The sequence below is a fragment of the Narcine bancroftii genome, chromosome 12 (assembly GCF_036971445.1).
Source record: "Narcine bancroftii isolate sNarBan1 chromosome 12, sNarBan1.hap1, whole genome shotgun sequence".
NCBI classification, from domain to species: Eukaryota; Metazoa; Chordata; class Chondrichthyes; order Torpediniformes; family Narcinidae; genus Narcine; species Narcine bancroftii.
The window spans coordinates 60962389-60981227 of NC_091480.1; the positions used below are offsets into that span (position 1 = coordinate 60962389).

The 18839-nt window shown below is 51.6% G+C and overlaps 1 protein-coding gene across 3 annotated transcripts; it reads left to right on the forward strand.

Moving 5' to 3' along the window:
- Positions 1–943: 943 nt before the first annotated feature.
- LOC138747219 (transcription factor Sp1-like) lies at positions 944–18388 on the forward strand. 3 transcript variants are annotated; one of them, XM_069906253.1, is made up of 6 exons: positions 944–1596; positions 3906–3988; positions 7692–8952; positions 16065–16230; positions 16552–16751; positions 17707–18388. In XM_069906253.1, exons 2-6 carry the CDS (start codon positions 3962–3964, stop codon positions 18054–18056), a joined length of 2004 nt encoding a protein of 667 aa, XP_069762354.1. In that variant the 5' UTR covers positions 944–1596; positions 3906–3961; the 3' UTR covers positions 18057–18388. The 3 variants fall into 3 exon arrangements, with proteins under 3 accessions (XP_069762354.1, XP_069762353.1, XP_069762355.1); XM_069906252.1 differs by having other exon boundaries at positions 945–1596; positions 7689–8952; XM_069906254.1 differs by having other exon boundaries at positions 949–1596; positions 7689–8952; positions 16101–16230.
- The last annotated feature ends 451 nt before the right edge of the window (positions 18389–18839 follow it).

Consider the following 18839-nt stretch of genomic DNA (forward strand, 5'->3'; position numbering starts at 1 on the left):
GACAACAAAATTGGTGGTACAGTGACAATGAAGAAGATTATTTAAGATTACAAGAAGATAGAGTTCAGCTTGGGAAGTGGGCCAAGGAACGTCAGATAGAATTTAACTCAGAACATATTGAGGTGTTGCACTTTGGTTGGTTAGACAAGGACAGGTCTTACATGGGGAATGCTATGGCTGGAGACTGCTGGGGGACCCCACCAGGGAGTTAATGACTGAAGTGTGGGAGAGGAAGGGGACCCCACCAGGGAGGTAATGACTAAAGTGTGGGAGAGGAAGGGGACCCCACCAGGGAGGTAATGACTGAAGTGTGGGAGAGGAAGGGGACCCCACCAGGGAGGAGGGTGGAGTAGCAATGGCAGGAATTTCTGGGAATAATTCGAAAGGAGCAGGATCATTTCATCCCACTGAAGAAGACGATTCTAAAGGGAGGCTGAGGCGACTGGCTGACAAGGGAAGTTGGAGACAGCATAAAAGCAAATGAGAGGGCATGCAGTACTGGAAAAATCAGCGGGAAGCCGGGAGCTTTTAAAAACCATCCGACAAAAGGGGTGAAAAGATGAAATGTGAAAGTAAGCTAGCCAATAAGAAAAAGAGAACATCAAATGGGTGGCACAGTTGGCATAGGGGTTAGTGCAACGCCTTTACAGCGCCAGCGATTGGGACCGGGGTTCAAATCCTGCGCTGTCTGTAAGGAGTTTGTCTGTTCTTCTTGTGTCTGTGTGGGTTTTCCCAGGGGCTCCGGTTTCCTCCCACCGTTCAAAACGTACCGGGGGTTGGAGGTCAATTGGATGTATTTGGGAGGCACGGGCTCGTGGGCCAAAAGGGCTGTAGGTCTAAATTTATTTTTCTTTTTTTCATTTTTATTAATGTCAAAATTTCACATCCAAAAATATAGAGTCCATATGGATGCATGTTAAAATTCAAAAAGATACATTACACTTCAGTCATATCTCATCATCCAAGGTTCCCCACATTTTAATCAAACAGTTTATATTGTTATTGATATTATTATTTTGTAAAAAAAGGAAAATCTAAACCCGTGACCAAGAAAGAAGTTGTTTGGCCAAAAAAAGGAAAGGAAGTCAGAATTCTTCTTGTAGTGATAAATTACCTCATTAGTCAACATTTCTACCCTCATAACAAATCAAAGATTATAAAAGTAATTCAGAAAGGGTCCCCACAGAGTTTGAAAATTTACATTCAAATCAAAAACTTCTTTTAGTTTAAACATGACATGACGTCGCATAGCCATTGAGCATGAGTAGGTGCTCAATCTGAGCAACACTGCCCTCCGAGCCACAAGAGAAATAAAAGCCAATACATGCATCTCAGATGTCGCTAACGTTTATATCACTCTCTCCAACTATACTAAATAAAGTGGGTAAGGGATTTATTACTAAATTTTTTTTAAATTCAGATTTTTTCAGATATGCAAAGAGTAAAAGTGGACATCAGACCACTGGAAAATGATGCTGGAGAGTGGTAATGGGGAACAACGAATTGGTGGATGAACTAACTGAGTATTTTGCATTGTTCTTCACTGTGGAAGACACCATGATGTGCCAGAAATTCGAGAGAGAGTCGGGGGAAGAAGTGAGTGTAGTCGCCATTCCTGAGGAGAAGGTACTTGGGAAGCTGAAAGTGGATAAGTCATCAGGAGAGCTGAAGAGATTGTAAACATATTCGTTCAGGAATCACTAGAGTCAAGGATAGTTCCAGAGGACTGTAAAATTGAAAATGTCACTCTTCTCTTGAAGAAGGGAGAAGGGCAAAAGATAGGAAATTACACACTGGTTAGCTGAACCAAATGGTAGAACCATAAAACACGAAAGCACAGAGACAGGCTATTCAGCCCTTCTAGTCTGTGCTGAAAACAACATGCAGCTAGTCCCACTAACTTGTTCCCATTTCATAATCCTCCAGACCTCTCTCATCCATGTATCTATCCAATTTATTCTTAAAAGTAAGCCTGCATTTACCATGTCAAATGGCAACTCGTTCCATACTCCCACCACTCTGAGTGAAAAAGTTCCCCCTAAGTCCTTCCCCTTTCAGTCTAAAGCCATGTCCTCTTGTATTTATCTCTCCTAATCTGTGGAAAGAGCCTACTTGCATTTACTCTGTCTATACCTCTCATAATTTTGTAAACCACTATCAAATCTCCCCTCATTCTTCTATGCTCCAAGGGAACTCCAAATTTTGTCTCACCAATGTCTTATACAACCTCACCATAACATCCCAACTCAGTGCTTTGATTTATGATGGCCAAAATGCCAAAAGCATTTTTCACAACCATGTCTACCTGTGATGCCACTTTCAGGGAATGATGTATCTAAATTCCCAGATCCCTTTGTTCCTCCACACTCCTCAGTGCCCTACCATTTACTGTGTATACCCTACCTTGGTTTGTCCTTCCAAAATGCAACACCTCACACATCCCTGTATTAAATTCCATCTGCCACTTTCTGGGCTGTCCACAATGCCTCCAATCTTAGTGTAATCAGCAAACTCACTGATCCAATTTACCACATTATTATCCAGATCATTGATATAGACAACAAACAACAATGGTCCCAGCACTGATCCCTGGGGCACACCACTAGTCATAGGCCTCCAGTCTGAGAAGGAACAATTTACTTCCACTCTGTCTTCTCCCATTCAGCCAATTTTGAATCCAGTTTACAACATCTCCATGGATACCTAGTGTCTTAACCTTCTAAACTAACCTCCCATGTGGGACCTTGTCAAAGGCCTTATTAAAGTCCATGTAGACAACATCCACAGCCTCTCCTTAATCTACCTTCTTGGTAACCTCCTCGAAAAGCTCTATAGGATTTGTTAAACACGACCTACCATGCACAAAGTCATGCTGACTATCCTTAATCAGCCCATGGCTATCAAAATACTTGTATACCCAATAGAACTTGTAGGCTAGATTCCAGAGACCATTATTAACTAAGAAGTTTTGGGGTACATTAAACCACGAGGTAAAGTCAGCATGGTTTCCTTCGGGGAGATCTTGCCTGAGAAGTCTGTTGGAGTTCTTTGATGAAGTAACATGCAGGACAGACAAAGGAGAGATGGTGGTTGATGTTTACTTGGATTTTCAGAAGGCCTTTGACAAGGTGCCGCACTTGAGGCTATGAAACAAGACAGGAGCCCATCATATTACAGGAAAGGTACCATCATGGAGCGAAGGTGGTATGGTTAGCAACACTGTTATAGCCCCAGCCACGGAAACAGGGTTCACATCCTGCGCTGTCTGTAAGGAGATGGTACACTCTCCCTGTGTCTGCGTGGGTTTTCCCCAGAGGCTCTGGTTTTCTCCCACTCTCCAAAACATTCCGGGCGGGGGGGGGGGAGGGTAGAGGCGCTGGTTGTAGGTTAGTTGGGTAACACAGACTCGAGGGCAAAATACCCTGTACCATGCTGATAGTCTAAATTTTAGAAAAGATTGGCTAACTGGTTGAAGGCAGAGAGAAGGGAATAAAGAGGGCCTCTTCTGGCTGGCTACTGGTGATGTGGGGTTCCGCAGGGTTTGGAGTTGGGTGCACTGTGTGTAAATGATGACTGAATTGAGAAGTTTGTGACCAGGTTTGTGGATGATCTGAAGATTTGTGGGAAGATGCATGACTGTTCAGAGAATGGAGATATGTGGATCATATGCAGGCAGGTGTACAGTTAAAATTGGCATCATGTTCAACGTGAGCTGCACTCTTCAATCCATGTGCCCGTCCAAATGCTCTTGAAATATGAGGGCAGTGACAAGTTCATAACTTTTCCTTCTGGCTCCAAGCCAGGGAAAAGATGCAGAGAAGTATTCTGAGGAAGGGCCTTTGGGAGAAATGGGGGTTTTTGAGGAAGGAAGCTCACCATCTCGCTCCCTCCCTGTTGATCTGCAGAGCAAGACCACAGTGAGGAGATCAGTGCACTGACGGAACAACCAGCAAATGATTATATGCAACAGAACTCCAACTCCAACCAGGTAAACAGAGCAATTCTGATCCTGCTGAATGGGGCGGTGAGGGGTGAGGGACGGTGAGAAGGGAGCATGGTACTGTCCCCTGAACCGCTCCCTGTCTCTGAAACCCCCTCCTGACCCTTCACCCCTCCCTGTCTCTGTAACCCCCTCCTGATCCCGACACCCCTCCCTGTCTCTGCAAGCCCCTCCTGACCCCAACACCCCTCCCTATCTCTGTAACCCCCTACACCCCTCCCTATCTCTGTAACCCCCTACACCCCTCCCTATCTCTTTAACCCCCTACACCCCTCCCTATCTCTGTAACCCCATACACCCCTCCCTATCTCTGTAACCCCCTCCTGACCCTTCACCCCTCCCTGTCTCTGTAACCCCCTCCTGATCCCGACACCCCTCCCTGTCTCTGAAACCCCCTCCTGATCCCGACACCCCTCCCTGTCTCTGAAACCCCCTCCTGATCCCGACACCCCTCCCTGTCTCTGAAACCCCCTCCTGATCCCGGCACCCCTCCCTGTCTCTGAAACCCCCTCCTGATCCCGACACCCCTCCCTGTCTCTGAAACCCCCTCCTGATCCCGACACCCCTCCCTGTCTCTGAAACCCCCTCCTGATCCCGACACCCCTCCCTGTCTCTGAAACCCCCTCCTGATCCCGGCACCCCTCCCTGTCTCTGAAACCCCCTCCTGATCCCGACACCCCTCCCTGTCTCTGTAACCCCCTCCTGATCCCGACACCCCTCCCTGTCTCTGAAACCCCCTCCTGATCCCGACACCCCTCCCTGTCTCTGAAACCCCCTCCTGACCCCGACACCCCTCCCTGTCTCTGAAACCCCCTCCTGATCCCGACACCCCTCCCTGTCTCTGAAACCCCCTCCTGATCCCGACACCCCTCCCTGTCTCTGTAACCCCCTCCTGATCCCGACACCCCTCCCTGTCTCTGAAACCCCTCCTGATCCCGACACCCCTCCCTGTCTCTGAAACCCCCTCCTGATCCCGACACCCCTCCCTGTCTCTGAAACCCCCACCTGACCCCGACACCCCTCCCTGTCTCTGTAACCCCCTCCTGATCCCGACACCCCTCCCTGTCTCTGAAACCCCCTCCTGATCCCGACACCCCTCCCTGTCTCTGAAACCCCCTCCTGACCCCGACACCCCTCCCTGTCTCTGTAACCCCCTCCTGATCCCGACACCCCTCCCTGAAACCCCCTCCTGATCCCGACACCCCTCCCTGTCTCTGTAACCCCCTCCTGATCCCGACACCCCTCCCTGTCTCTGAAACCCCCTCCTGATCCCGACACCCCTCCCTGTCTCTGTAACCCCCTCCTGATCCCGACACCCCTCCCTGTCTCTGTAACCCCCTCCTGATCCCGACACCCCTCCCTGTCTCTGAAACCCCCTCCTGATCCCGACACCCCTCCCTGTCTCTGTAACCCCCTCCTGATCCCGACACCCCTCCCTGTCTCTGTAACCCCCTCCTGATCCCGACACCCCTCCCTGTCTCTGAAAACCCCTCCTGACCCTTCACCCCTCCCTGTCTCTGTAACCCCCTCCTGATCCCGACACCCCTCCCTGTCTCTGTAACCCCCTCCTGACCCCAACACCCCTCCCTATCTCTGTAACCCCCTACACCCCTCCCTATCTCTGTAACCCCCTACACCCCTCCCTATCTCTGTAACCCCCTACACCCCTCCCTATCTCTGTAACCCCCTACACCCCTCCCTATCTCTGTAACCCCCTACACCCCTCCCTATCTCTGTAATCCCCTACACCCCTCCCTATCTCTGTAACCCCCTACACCCCTCCCTATCTCTGTAACCCCCTACACCCCTCCCTATCTCTGTAACCCCCTACACCCCTCCCTATCTCTGTAACCCCCTACACCCCTCCCTATCTCTGTAACCCCCTACACCCCTCCCTATCTCTGTAACCCCCTACACCCCTCCCTATCTCTGTAACCCCCTACACCCCTCCCTATCTCTGTAACCCCCTACACCCCTCCCTATCTCTGTAACCCCCTACACCCCTCCCTATCTCTGTAACCCCCTACACCCCTCCCTATCTCTGTAACCCCCTACACCCCTCCCTATCTCTGTAACCCCCTACACCCCTCCCTATCTCTGTAACCCCCTACACCCCTCCCTATCTCTGTAACCCCCTACACCCCTCCCTATCTCTGTAACCCCCTACACCCCTCCCTATCTCTGTAACCCCCTACACCCCTCCCTATCTCTGTAACCCCCTACACCCCTCCCTATCTCTGTAACCCCCTACACCCCTCCCTATCTCTGTAACCCCCTACACCCCTCCCTATCTCTGTAACCCCCTACACCCCTCCCTATCTCTGTAACCCCCTACACCCCTCCCTATCTCTGTAACCCCCTACACCCCTCCCTATCTCTGTAACCCCCTACACCCCTCCCTATCTCTGTAACCCCCTACACCCCTCCCTATCTCTGTAACCCCCTACACCCCTCCCTATCTCTGTAACCCCCTACACCCCTCCCTATCTCTGTAACCCCCTACACCCCTCCCTATCTCTGTAACCCCCTACACCCCTCCCTATCTCTGTAAGCCCCTACACCCCTCCCTATCTCTGTAACCTCCTACACCCCTCCCTCTCTAACCCCCTACACCCCTCCTTATCTCTGTAACCCCCTACACCCCTCCCTATCTCTGTAACCCCCTACACCCCTCCCTCTCTAACCCCCTACACCCCTCCCTATCTCTGTAACCCCTACACCCCTCCCTATCTCTGTAACCCCTACACCCCTCCCTATCTCTGTAACCCCCTACACCCCTCCCTATCTCTGTAACCCCCTACACACCTCCCTATCTCTGTAACCCCCTACACCCCTCCCTATCTCTGTAACCCCCTACACCCCTCCCTATCTCTGTAACCCCCTACACCCCTCCCTATCTCTGTAACCCCTACACCCCTCCCTATCTCTGTAACCCCCAACACCCCTCCCTATCTCTGTAACCCCCTACACCCCTCCCTCCCTCTGTAACCCCCTACACCCCTCCCTATCTCTGTAACCCCCTACAAACCCCCTACACCCCTCCCTATCTCTGTAACCCCCTACACCCCTCCCTATCTCTGTAACCCCCTACACCCCTCCCTATCTCTGTAACCCCCTACACCCCTCCCTATCTCTGTAACCCCCTACACCCCTCCCTATCTCTGTAACCCCCTACACCCCTCCCTATCTCTATAACCCCCTACACCCCTCCCTATCTCTGTAACCCACCTACACCCCTCCCTATTTCAGTCACCTGCTCCAGTCCCGACACCACTCCGTCTCTCTAAACCCCTTCGGTCCCCAACACCATTTCCTGTAACCCCCTCCTGTCTCTGTAACCCCCACCCCTCCAGTCTCCCAAACCTCCTCCCTGTCTAATACCCTCCAGTCCCCTACACCCCTCACTGTCTGTAACACCCTCCGGTCCCCTACACCCCTCCCTGTCTCTGTAACCCCCTCCGGTCCCCTACACCCCTCCCTGTCTCTGTAACCCCCTCTGGTCCCCTACACCCCTCCCTGTCTCTGTAACCCACCCTCCCCACTTCTGGTCCCCACACACCTCCCCACCTCTGTTTGTTCCACTCCCCTCCCTCTCATCTCGGCAACCCCACCCCCAGCATCTTGCAAGCCCTGCTGCTCCACACCTGCTGTGTCCGTTGCACCAACCTGGTCACCTTGCTTTTCTCAGCAGGACTCCCAGCCCTCGCCCCTGGCCCTTCTGGCTGCCACTTGCAGCCGCATTGAATCGCCGTCGGAGAGTGCAGCCACCCAGGGTCTAATGACGCAGGAACCGAGCCAACCCGAACTCGACCTCAGCACCGCTCAGATCACCCAGACGGTCAATGGCTGGCAGATGATCATCCCCACCGTGTCTACCGTTGCGAGCTGTGGCAGCCCTGCCAAGGAAGAGGAGGGCGAGGAGGGGAAAGGACAGACCATTGACGAAAATGGGCAGTACGTCCTCCCCACCTCTCCCCGGCCACAGGTCTTCAGCAGTCTTCCCTCCTCCCTCCAGTACCAAGTCATCCCCCACTTCCAGACCTCCTCCCCCTCCTCCTCCTCCTCCTCTACCTCCTCCTCCACTGGACCCCAGCTTGGCGTCCAGCATGATGTCGGGGGTCAGCTACAGTTGGTGCAGGCCTCCTCCAGGGGAGGGACTACGCAAACTCACTCTGGGGGAACCGGGGCTGCTGGTATCTTGGCAGCGGTGCCCAGTCTGTTGGGACAGGCAGTGCAGATCCGGCAGGGTGCCAACCCCAGCCAGTTCCTGGCCAACATCCCCGTCAACCTGAACGGCAACGTCACCTTGGTACCAGTGGGCAGCCTATCCGCTGCCGTGCCTCAGCAGCAGCAGAATCCCCCTCTCTCTGATCAGGATGGCGGAGGGGGGGGTGAAGGTGAAGGAGGGGGAGGGGGCATCTCTCCTAGAGACAGGCAGCAGGCAGGTCAGGGGGTCCAGGAAGTCGGAGTGTCTCAGCAGCCCAAGGACCATCAGATCCTCCTGCAGCCACAGATCATCCAGGGAGTCTCACCGTCCTCTCTTCAGGGCCAACATTTCAGCTCCCAAACCCTGCCTCCAGAAACCCTGCAAATCCAAGCTGTTCCCAACTCTGGACCCATCATCATCCGTGCCCCCACTGTCTCCCTCTCGGGGCAGGTGGGCTGGCAAACCATCCAGCTTCAGAACGTCCAGGGGGTTCAACCGGGTGGTCAGGCCATCGCCGTGGCCTCTGTCCAAGGCCTCCCACTGGCCCAAACCTCCGGCAGCAACACTGGCACTAGCCTGACCCAACTGGCGGTGGGATCAGTGCCTTCCGGCACGCTGACCGTGAATGCAGCTCAGCTCTCCTCTCTGCCTGGACTTCAGACCATCAATCTCAACGCCTTGGGAGCCTCAGGCATTCAAGTCCACCAGTTACAAGGTATCCCCGTCACCATCGGCAACGCCACTGGTAAGAGGATTTGGAATAGAAACCAAGTGAAAGAAAGACTGCGAGCTTTATGAAATGTTGGTTAGGCTGCACTTGGAGTTTTGAATACAGTTCTGGTCGCCCCATTACAGGAAGGATGCTGAGGCTTTGGAAAGGGAACAGAAGAGTATGATGTGAAGTTTTGGTCACTGAACTACAGGAAAGATATAAATAAGATTGAAAAGAGTGCAGAGTAGATTTACTGGGATGTTTCCTGGACTTAAGGAACCAAGTTACAGAGAAAGGTTAAACAGGTTAGGATTTTATTCCCTGGAGCGGAGAAGAATGAGGGGAGATTTGATAGAAGTATTTAAAATTATGAAGGGGATATACAGAGTAAATGTAGGTCGGCTTTCTCCATTGAGGGTAGGTGGTGGGAGTGTAGAACGAGCTTCCCGCTGAAGTGAGTGCAGGCTCAGTTTTAACACGAAGAATTTGGAAAGGTACATGGATAGGAGAGGTATGGAGGGTTATGGACTGTTGCAGATCAGTGGGACTAGGCAGAAAAATAGTTTGGTACAGACTAGAAGGCCTGAAGGGGTCTCTTTTTGTGCTATAATGTTCTTTGTTTTAAGAGATTCAGCAGGATGTGGCCTAGATTTGGAGGGGATGTGTTACAGGGAGAGGTGGGACAAACCTGGGTTGTTTTCTCTGCAGCGTTGATGTATGAGGGGAGACCTGATGGAGGTTTGTAAAATGATGAGGGGCAGTGATAGGGTGGACTGTTCGAATGGTTTCACCGCAGTGGAACAGTCACACACTGGAGGGTGTGTTTGAGGGGAGGTGGGTTGGGCAAGATTTTTGTGACAGAGTGGTGGGTGCCTAGAAGGGACTGCAAGGAACAGTGGTGGAAGCAGATACAACAGTGGTGTTTGAGAGACTGTTAAACAGACCCTGGATATTCAGGGAGTGGTTTGCGTGCAGGCAGCAGAGCTTGAGCTTGGTTTGGCATTATTTTGGCACAGAGATCATAGGCTGTAGGGTCTGGTCTTGTACTGGACTCTTCTATGTTCCTGTGTGACTTATAGTGGAGGAGGGGTGGGGGGAGTAGTCGAACGACATAACAGTGCTGTGTGCAGTAGTCCAGGTGTGGTCTTGCATTGGGAGGATGTGGATACGTCGGGAGCAGCTCAGACGAGGAGTTTGCAGAGATACCCACTACAAGAAACAAACTGCTGGAGAACCTCAGGAGGTCAGGCAACATTCCTGGAGGGAAAAGGATGATGGACACTTCAGATCTAGGGAATGTAACCTGAATGAAGAGCGGAGGTGTAATGTGTCAAATTGGTAAAAATACAGAGGAGGAGGAATTCCTTGAATGTTTACGGGATGGTTAGCTAGACCAATATGTCGAGGAACCAACTCGGGAGCAGGCCATTTTAGATTGGGTATTATGCAATGATAAGGGGCTAATCAGCAATCTTGTTGTGCGAGGCCCTTTGGGTAGGAGCGATCACAATATGATCGAATTCTCACTCGACATGGAGAGTGATGAAATTAAAACCGAGACTAAGGTCCTGAATTTAAATAAAGGGAATTATGCTGGTATGAGACGGGAGTTGAGCAAGATTGATTGTGTGGTGTTTATGGGGGAGTTGACTGTGGATAGACGATGGAAAGCATTCACAGATCTAATGGAGAAATTGCAAAAATCGTTTATACCGGTTTGGCATAAAAATAAACCAAAAAAGGTGACTCAACCGTGGATAACAAGGGAAATTAGAGACAGGATTGGGTCCAAAGAGAGAGCATATCAATTGGCCAAAAAAAGTACCGCAACCGAAGACTGGGAGCAGTTCAAGAGGCAGCAAAGGAGGACAAAGGGATTAATCAAGAGAACAAAAATAAATTACGAAAGTAAGCTTGCGGCAAATATAAAAACCGACTGCAAAAGCTTTTATAAATATGTCAAGAGGAAAAGATTGGTGAAATCCAGAGTAGGTCCTTTGCAGTCGGAATCAGGGGAATATATAATGGGGGAATAAGGAAATGGCAGACCAATTAAATTCTTACTTTAGTTCTGTTTTTACAAGAGAGGATACAAATAACCTCCCAAGGATGTTGGGAAACATAGAGACTAATGCAAGGGAGGAACTGAAAGAAATCAGTATCTCTAAGGACATGGTCTTGGGGAAATTGATGGGATTGAAGGCAGATAAATCCCAAGGGCCTGATAATCTACATCCTAGGGTACTCAAGGAAGTGGCCATTCAGATAGCAGATGCTTTAAGAATTATTTTCCAGAACTCGATAGACTCAGGATCAGTACCCATGGATTGGAGGGTAGCTAATGTTACCCCACTATTTAAAAAGGGGGGTAGAGAAAAAGCGGGGAATTATGGGCCGGTGAGCCTTACATCAGTAGTGGGCAAAATGATGGAATCCATTATTAAGGATGTAATAGCGGAGCATATGACTAGCAGAGAAGGGATCGGACGGAGTCAACATGGATTTACAAAAGGTTAATCGTGCTTGACAAATCTATTGGAATTCTTTGAGATGGTGAGAGGTAAAATAGATGGGGGAGAGCCAGTGGATGTGGTGTACCTGGACTTCCAAAAGGCCTTCGATAAGGTCCCGCATAAACGACTGGCTTCCAAAATCAAGGCTCATGGGATTGGAGGCAAAGTACTGATGTGGATTGAGAACTGGCTGGCAGGTAGAAGACAGAGAGTTGGGATAAATGGCTCGTTTTCTGAGTGGCAGGCGGTGACCAGTGGGGTACCACAGGGATCTGTACTGGGACCCCAGCTGTTCACAATTTACATTAATGATCTGGATGAGGGGATTGGATGTAATATCTCCAAATTTGCAGATGACACTAAGCTAGGAGGGGTTGTGTGCACGGAAGAGGGGGTCAGGAAGCTCCAGTGTGATTTGGATAAATTGAGGGACTGGGCAGATACATGGCAAATGCACTACAATGTGGATAAATGTGAGGTTATCCACTTTGGTAATACAAACCGGAGGGCAGATTACTATTTGAATGGCAATAGATTAAGAGATGGGGAAGTGCAGAGAGACCTAGGGGTACTTGTACATCAGTCTCTGAAGGCAAGCATGCAGGTACAGCAGGCAGTTAAAAAGGCAAATGGTATGTTGGCCTTCATATCAAGAGGGTTTGAGTATAGGAACAAGGATACCTTACTGCAGCTGTACAGGGCCTTGGTGAGACCCCACCTGGAGTATTGTGTGCAGTTTTGGTCACCTTATCTAAGGAAGGATGTTCTTGCAATGGAGGGAGTGCAGAGGCAATTCACCAGGCTGATACCTGGAATGGCAGGAATGACTTATGAGGAAAGATTGCGCAAATTGGGATTGTACTCGCTGAAGTTTAGAAGATTGAGAGGGGATCTCATAGAAATATATAAAATTCTGGCAGGACTGGACAGAATGGATGCGGAAGGGATGTTTCCAATGATGGGAAAACCCAGAACCCGGGGCCATGGTTTGAGGATAATAGGCAAACCATTTAGGACCGAGATGAGGAGGAATTTCTATACCCAGAGGCTGGTGAATCTGTGGAATTCATTGCTACAGAGGGCAGTGGAGGCAGGTTCATTAAATATATTTAAGAGGGAATTAGATCTATTTCTTCAGTATAAGGGTATTAAAGGTTACGGAGAGAAGGCGGGGACGGGGTACTGAACTTTAAGATCAGCCATGATCTCGTTGAATGGTTCGAAGGGTCGAATGACCTACTCTTGCTCCTATCTTCTATCTTCTATGTTTCTATGTGTGCTTGGTGCAGGCGAGGTGGGGTTGATGGTAGATGGAGCCAAGTGAGAAAAGGAAAGGTGGAGATTGTGGTGGAGGTGACTGTGGGCCACAGGTTACGGACTGGGAAGGTGATGTGTTGAACCGGATCAGGGAAGGAAGGTGGAAAAGGGGATAGGGGGACCCATTGGGTGAAGGTTGGATGGAGTAGATCAGGGAGGGGAAAGAAACTTTTCGACAGGGCAGAGGGAGGGAGTTGTAAAGAAGATGGTGTGTGAAGGAGAAAGGAACCGAAGGGGGCCGCATTTGCTGAAATTAAAGAATTCTTGTTCATACCATTGGGTTGTAGATGACCCGGGAGGAATGTTCCAGCGTCTAGTCTCCGGGTGCCTGAAGTGGGGAGGTTGGTGAGATCAAACGTGGAGAACTGGGGACAGTGTCTATCTCCTTAACAGACGTTAGTGAGTGGGGAGCCGTTTAGAGGAATGGATGGGATGTCTCATGAGGATGGCTGGGACAGGGCGGGCTTGTATCCTCTGGGGTTTAGGGGTGGGGGTGTGAACTGGATGGAAACGTCTCAGATCTCAAGGGGTTTTGGCAGGATGTCTCCTCCTGTGGGAGAATCTAGAACCAGGATCAATGTTAAAAATGGAGGGGTGTTCAGTTTAAGTCAGAGAGCAGGGGGAAGGTTTTGGAACTCTGCCCTTGAAAGATGATAGAGGCAGATCTGTCGTTGTTTTGAAAGTGAAATGATTGTTGATGGGCTATGAGGGTGCATGGGCAGCCATGCAGGTCACCAATGTGGACTTCAACAAGACCTTTCACAAGGTCCCACATGCTGGCCCTTGGTCCGGGAGGTCACATCATGTGGGGTCCAGGGTGAGATGGCAGTTGGGTACAGGTGGTAGTGGAGGGGTGTTACTCAGATTGGAGGCCTGTGACTAGTGGTGTGTTGCAGGGACCATTGCTGGGTCCACACTGTTCAGCATCTTTTGGGATGGCTTGGATGAAAACGTAGGTGACAATAGTAAGTTTGTGGATGACACCAAAATTGATGGTATAGTGGAAGTGAAGGTGTTTCTCTGAGATGAGAACATGATCCAGATAAACTGGGAAAGTGAGCCAAGGAATGACAGATGGAATTTAACTTGGATAAGGTGTTGGATTCTGGGAAGTAAAACCAGGAGAGGACTTGCACAGGAACTATTAGAGAAAAGTGAGGTCTGTCCTGAGAGTGGGGGACCAGGGAGGTGAAGAAGGTGTTTGACATCCTTGCCTTCATGGGTCAGGGCACTGAGTCCAGGAGCAGGGACGTCCCATTACAACAGTACAGGATGTTAGGGAGACCACACTTGGAGTATTGTGCACAGTTCTGGGCACCCAGCTATGGGAAGGATGTCACTGAGCTGAAGAGGGGCCAGAAAAGATTCAGGAGGATTGTAAGACCAGTTATAGAGAGAGAGGCTAAATAGTATGGATCTTTATTCCCTGGAGTTCAGGAGGCTGAGGAGGAGGGACCATCTGGAGGGACGTAGATAAAGTTGTTGTTCAGTGTTTGTATCCCAGCAGAGGAACATCTAAAACTAAGGCACAGCTCAAGGTGAGAGGAGAAAGATTTCAAGGGGACCCAAGGCTTTAATGTGTTGGCTGCAAGAAGTGTCAACAGAATTGAAAGAGCATCTAATACAATGGATGGCATGATGATGGGTTGAATGGCCTCCATGCCTGTGAGTGAGGCTTGGAGGAGCCTTGTACACACACATTGGAGAGGTGAAGTCAGGTTGATGCACAGGCACTCACTCTTGATGAATGCTGCAGAGTCAGAGCGAGTTGGAATGGGATGCGTGGACTCTGTTTCTTTATCCTGGAGTGCATGTGTTTTGTTCAGCTTTGTGTTCAAAGTACCTTGAATCTTCAAAATGTGCAATCTCTGTATTCAAACATGTAATCTTGTCCTCTTTCCTCTTTCCAATACTTTCCCTCCGGTCTCCACACCCCTCCCTGTCTCTGTAACCCCCCCCCCCCCCCCTCCGGTCCCCACACCTCTCCCTGTCTCTGTAACCCCCTCCAGTCCCCTACACCCCTCCCTGTCTCCATAACCCCCTCCGGTCCCCACACCCCTTCCTGTCTCCGTAACCCCCTCCGGTCCCCTAACTGTAACCCTCCCTCTGGTCCCTTCCCCCCCCAAGTGTGTGTGTGTGTGTGTGTGTGTGTGTGTGTGTGTGTGTGTGTGTGTGTGTGTGTAGCTGCCTAAGCTCAGGACATCCCTCCCTCATCCCCTCACTCTTGGCTCTCTAAAGGAGTAAAGGAGTATCCAAACCTCCTGGGAGTGCCCCACCTGAAACGTGTTGTTGTCACTTCCCCCTGTCTACCACTCGATGCCTGGGGGCTGGGTATCCATCGGTCCCTGAAAATGGTCATGCTTGGAGGTCTGATGTGAAAAGTGGCCTGTGGGGTGCTGGCCTTCATTTCTCGCTTTCAGTCTGACACTCAGGAGCTCTTTGGTTTGCTGCACCAGGAAATATTGTGTAGCGTTCTGATCCACATGGACTCAACAGATTTAAAAAATGCTGTAAGCATTGAGAGGGTATACATGTCATGCACCAGAGGATGTGTTTATTGAGGGGGGGGTGGGGTGGTGGGGAAGAAATGTTTGAAAGAGGTGTGTGATGCATATATTTTCTTCCCCCTCCCTCTTCCTCTGGGCGGTTCTGTACTTGTCTTCTCCTGACCCCACCCTGGGCCAATAACTCTCAGCCAGAGGCGTGCTGCAGGAAGTTTGGGGGAGGGGAGGAGGGTAATGTAACTGATAACTAGACAGGGGATGGTGGGCGTTAGGCTGGACACAGAGGGTGGGCTGATAAACTCTGGACTGGAAGAAAGGAAGGTGGATAAACAACAGAAGTTGCAGGAGTTGTCTGGTTCAGATGTTTTGAACTTCAAAATTTCAATGACTGCACTGTGGTATTTTCTCATTGGTGTAATTTGAGATGCAGCCAACCTTGACAAAAAGAGAAGCAGTCAGAACACTAAAACCTACGCTTGTCCCCAAGGGCTACGCATGGTGCTGTAGAACTGGCCAAGCCACATTTTCCCTTTCATGGTTCCTGGGGATTGTGAGAGGCAGGTGGGCATGGATCGCACCGCAGGTGCTCAAAACAGGGGGTCCTAGGGAGTGTGTCAGTGTTTACAGGGGTCCTGGGGAGTGTGTCAGTATTTACAGGAGGTCCCGGGGAGTGTGTCGGTGTTTACAGGGGGTCCAGAGAGTGTGTCGGTGTTTACAGGGGGTCTCGGGGAGGGTACCTATTTCCTGATGTTATTTCACTGTCACTGTGTCTCCTTTAGAGGTTAACCTGGATAGTCTCTCCTCCCTGCAGGAGACCACACGTCACAGTTGAACCTTCATTCTCCAGCCGGGGACCCTGTCAATAAGGATGGGACACAGTTGGAAGAAGGAGAGGCGAGCCCAGAACAGTCTCAGCCTGGCCGGAGATTGCGAAGGGAAGCTTGCACCTGTCCCAATTGCAAGGAGTCGGAAGGGAGGTGAGAGTTGGAATGACCTTTTCCTGTAATCTCCCTTGCTGCCCTTCCATACTTCCCTCCCCCCACCCCTCTTCTCCAGCTGCCCCACTTGAGCTCTGGGGTTCCCCCCTCTACATCCCTCCCCCCCAACTGCTCCACCCCGAGCTCTGGAGCTCCCTCCCAACACCTTAACTCTCTCCTCCTCCAGCTGCTCCACTCCAAGCTCTGGACCTCCCTCCCTACACCTCCCCCTCGGACATGGGTGTTCATTCCAGCCAACACCTCTCTTCCTGCCTCTCCCCTGCTGACTCACTTTGTTTCTTGCCCTCTCTTGTCTGACAGGGGATCGGGGGACCCTGGAAGGAAAAAGCAACACATTTGTCACATTCTGGGCTGTGGAAAAGTCTATGGCAAGACATCGCACTTGAGGGCACACCTGCGTTGGCATACAGGGGAGAGGCCGTTCGTCTGTAACTGGCTATACTGTGGCAAGAGATTTACTCGTTCCGACGAGCTCCAACGCCACAAACGCACCCACACAGGTCAGCGGTTTATGAGATTGCTCAACACGTCTGGGTGCTCCTCCTTCCGCCCCTCCCTCAGCACTCCCTCCTCTCCGCCCCTCCCACAGCATTCCCTCCTCGGTGCCCCTCCTTCCTCTCTGCCCTCCCTCAGGACCTGTGTCTCTCCAGGTTGATTAACAAGACAGGATGGACAGTGATCTTTAACCTGACCCCGCTTTCACTGAGCTCCTCATCAGCTGAGTACCTCCTGGACCACTGACTGAATAGACAAAGAGAGTGTGAGATACAGGGCCATCAAGTCCATACTGACTATCCACATTCCACTTACCTCCAGCCCAATTCACTCTCCTATCTTGCTGTTTGACCCCCCCCCCCCCCCCCCACTCCCTCACCTGCAATCTCTCCCCTTACCCACACACTGCAGGGGGCATTCAGCTGATTAACCCACTGAACCCCCACTTGCACCTCTTTGGGACTTTGGAAGAAACAAGAGGGTGTTGTGGTGGGGGAAATCCCATACAGCCACAGGGTCACCTTGCAGACTCCACACAGAGGAGATTCACTAGGATGTTCCCAGGGCTGGAGTTACATGGATAGGCTGAGACTTTCATCCCTGGAGTGGAGGAGGGTGAGGGGAGAGCCTTTTTAAAGGTTTATAAAACCATGAGGGGCATGGATAAGGTGGGTGGTCACAGTCTTTTCCCCAGGGTCGGGGAGTCTAAAACTAGAGGACACAGGTTTAAGGGGGAGAGGTTTAAAGGGGACCTGAGGGGCATCCTCTTCACGCAGAGAATAGGGGCAGTGAGAGAATCTGCTTCACCTCAAATCGCCACCCCCCCCCCCCCCCCCCCAAGTCCCTGGGACCTCATCCCTCCCATCTTCCAAGAAGATGGGCCACAGGGCCAGTTTCAGTGCAGTGGATGGTGGGCAGTGGGAGGGAGCTGAGAGCTGATGCTGTTCCTTTTCCCTGCAGGTGAGAAGAAGTTTGCCTGCCCTCAATGCCCCAAGAGGTTCATGAGGAGCGACCACTTGTCCAAGCACATAAAGACTCACCAGAACAAGAAGGGAAGTGTGCCGGTGACGGTGATGGGGAGTGTGGGCTCTGGAGAAGCAGCCCTGACTCCCTCGGCCAGCACTCCTCTCATCTCAGCCACTGGCATGGTTATGGAGGCCGTCCCTCACGATGGAATCACTCAGCTGGCAGGGGGGTCATCAGACACAGGGGAGGGAGCCGGCACCTCTGGCCAGTCTGGGCCCCGTACCATCAATGTCATGCAGGTTTCTGACCTGCAGACGATCAACATCAGTGGTAACGGTTACTGAATCCGTGCAGCATTAGTAGGGGAGGGAGGGGATGGGGAGGGAGGGGGTGAGGTGGTCAGGTCCTCGAGGGGGTGAAAGGAGGTAGTCAGGTCCGAGAGAGAGGAGGTGGTGGTCATGTCCTCGAGGGAGAGACAGGAGGTGGTCATGTCCTCGAGGGAGAGACAGGAGGTGGTCATGTCCTCGAGGGAGAGACAGGAGGTGGTCATGTCCTCGAGGGAGAGGCAGGAAGTGGTCATGTCCTCGAGGGAGAGGCAGGAGGTGGTCATGTCCTCGAGGGAGAGGCAGGAGGTGGTCATGTCCTCGAGGGAGAGGCAGGAGGTGGTCATGTTTTCGAGGGAGAGGCAGGAGGTGGTCATGTCCTCGAGGGAGAGGCAGGAGGTGGTCATGTCCTCGAGGGAGAGGCAGGAGGTGGTCATGTCCTCGAGGGAGAGGCAGGAGGTGGTCATGTCCTCGAGGGAGAGGCAGGAGGTGGTCATGTCCTCGAGGGAGAGGCAGGAGGTGGTCATGTCCTCGAGGGAGAGGCAGGAGGTGGTCATGTCCTCGAGGGAGAGGCAGGAGGTGGTCATGTCCTCGAGGGAGAGGCAGGAGGTGGTCATGTCCTCGAGGGAGAGGCAGGAGGTGGTCATGTCCTCGAGGGAGAGGCAGGAGGTGGTCATGTCCTCGAGGGAGAGGCAGGAGGTGGTCATGTCCTCGAGGGAGAGGCAGGAGGTGGTCATGTCCTCGAGGGAGAGGCAGGAGGTGGTCATGTCCTCGAGGGAGAGGCAGGAGGTGGTCATGTCCTCG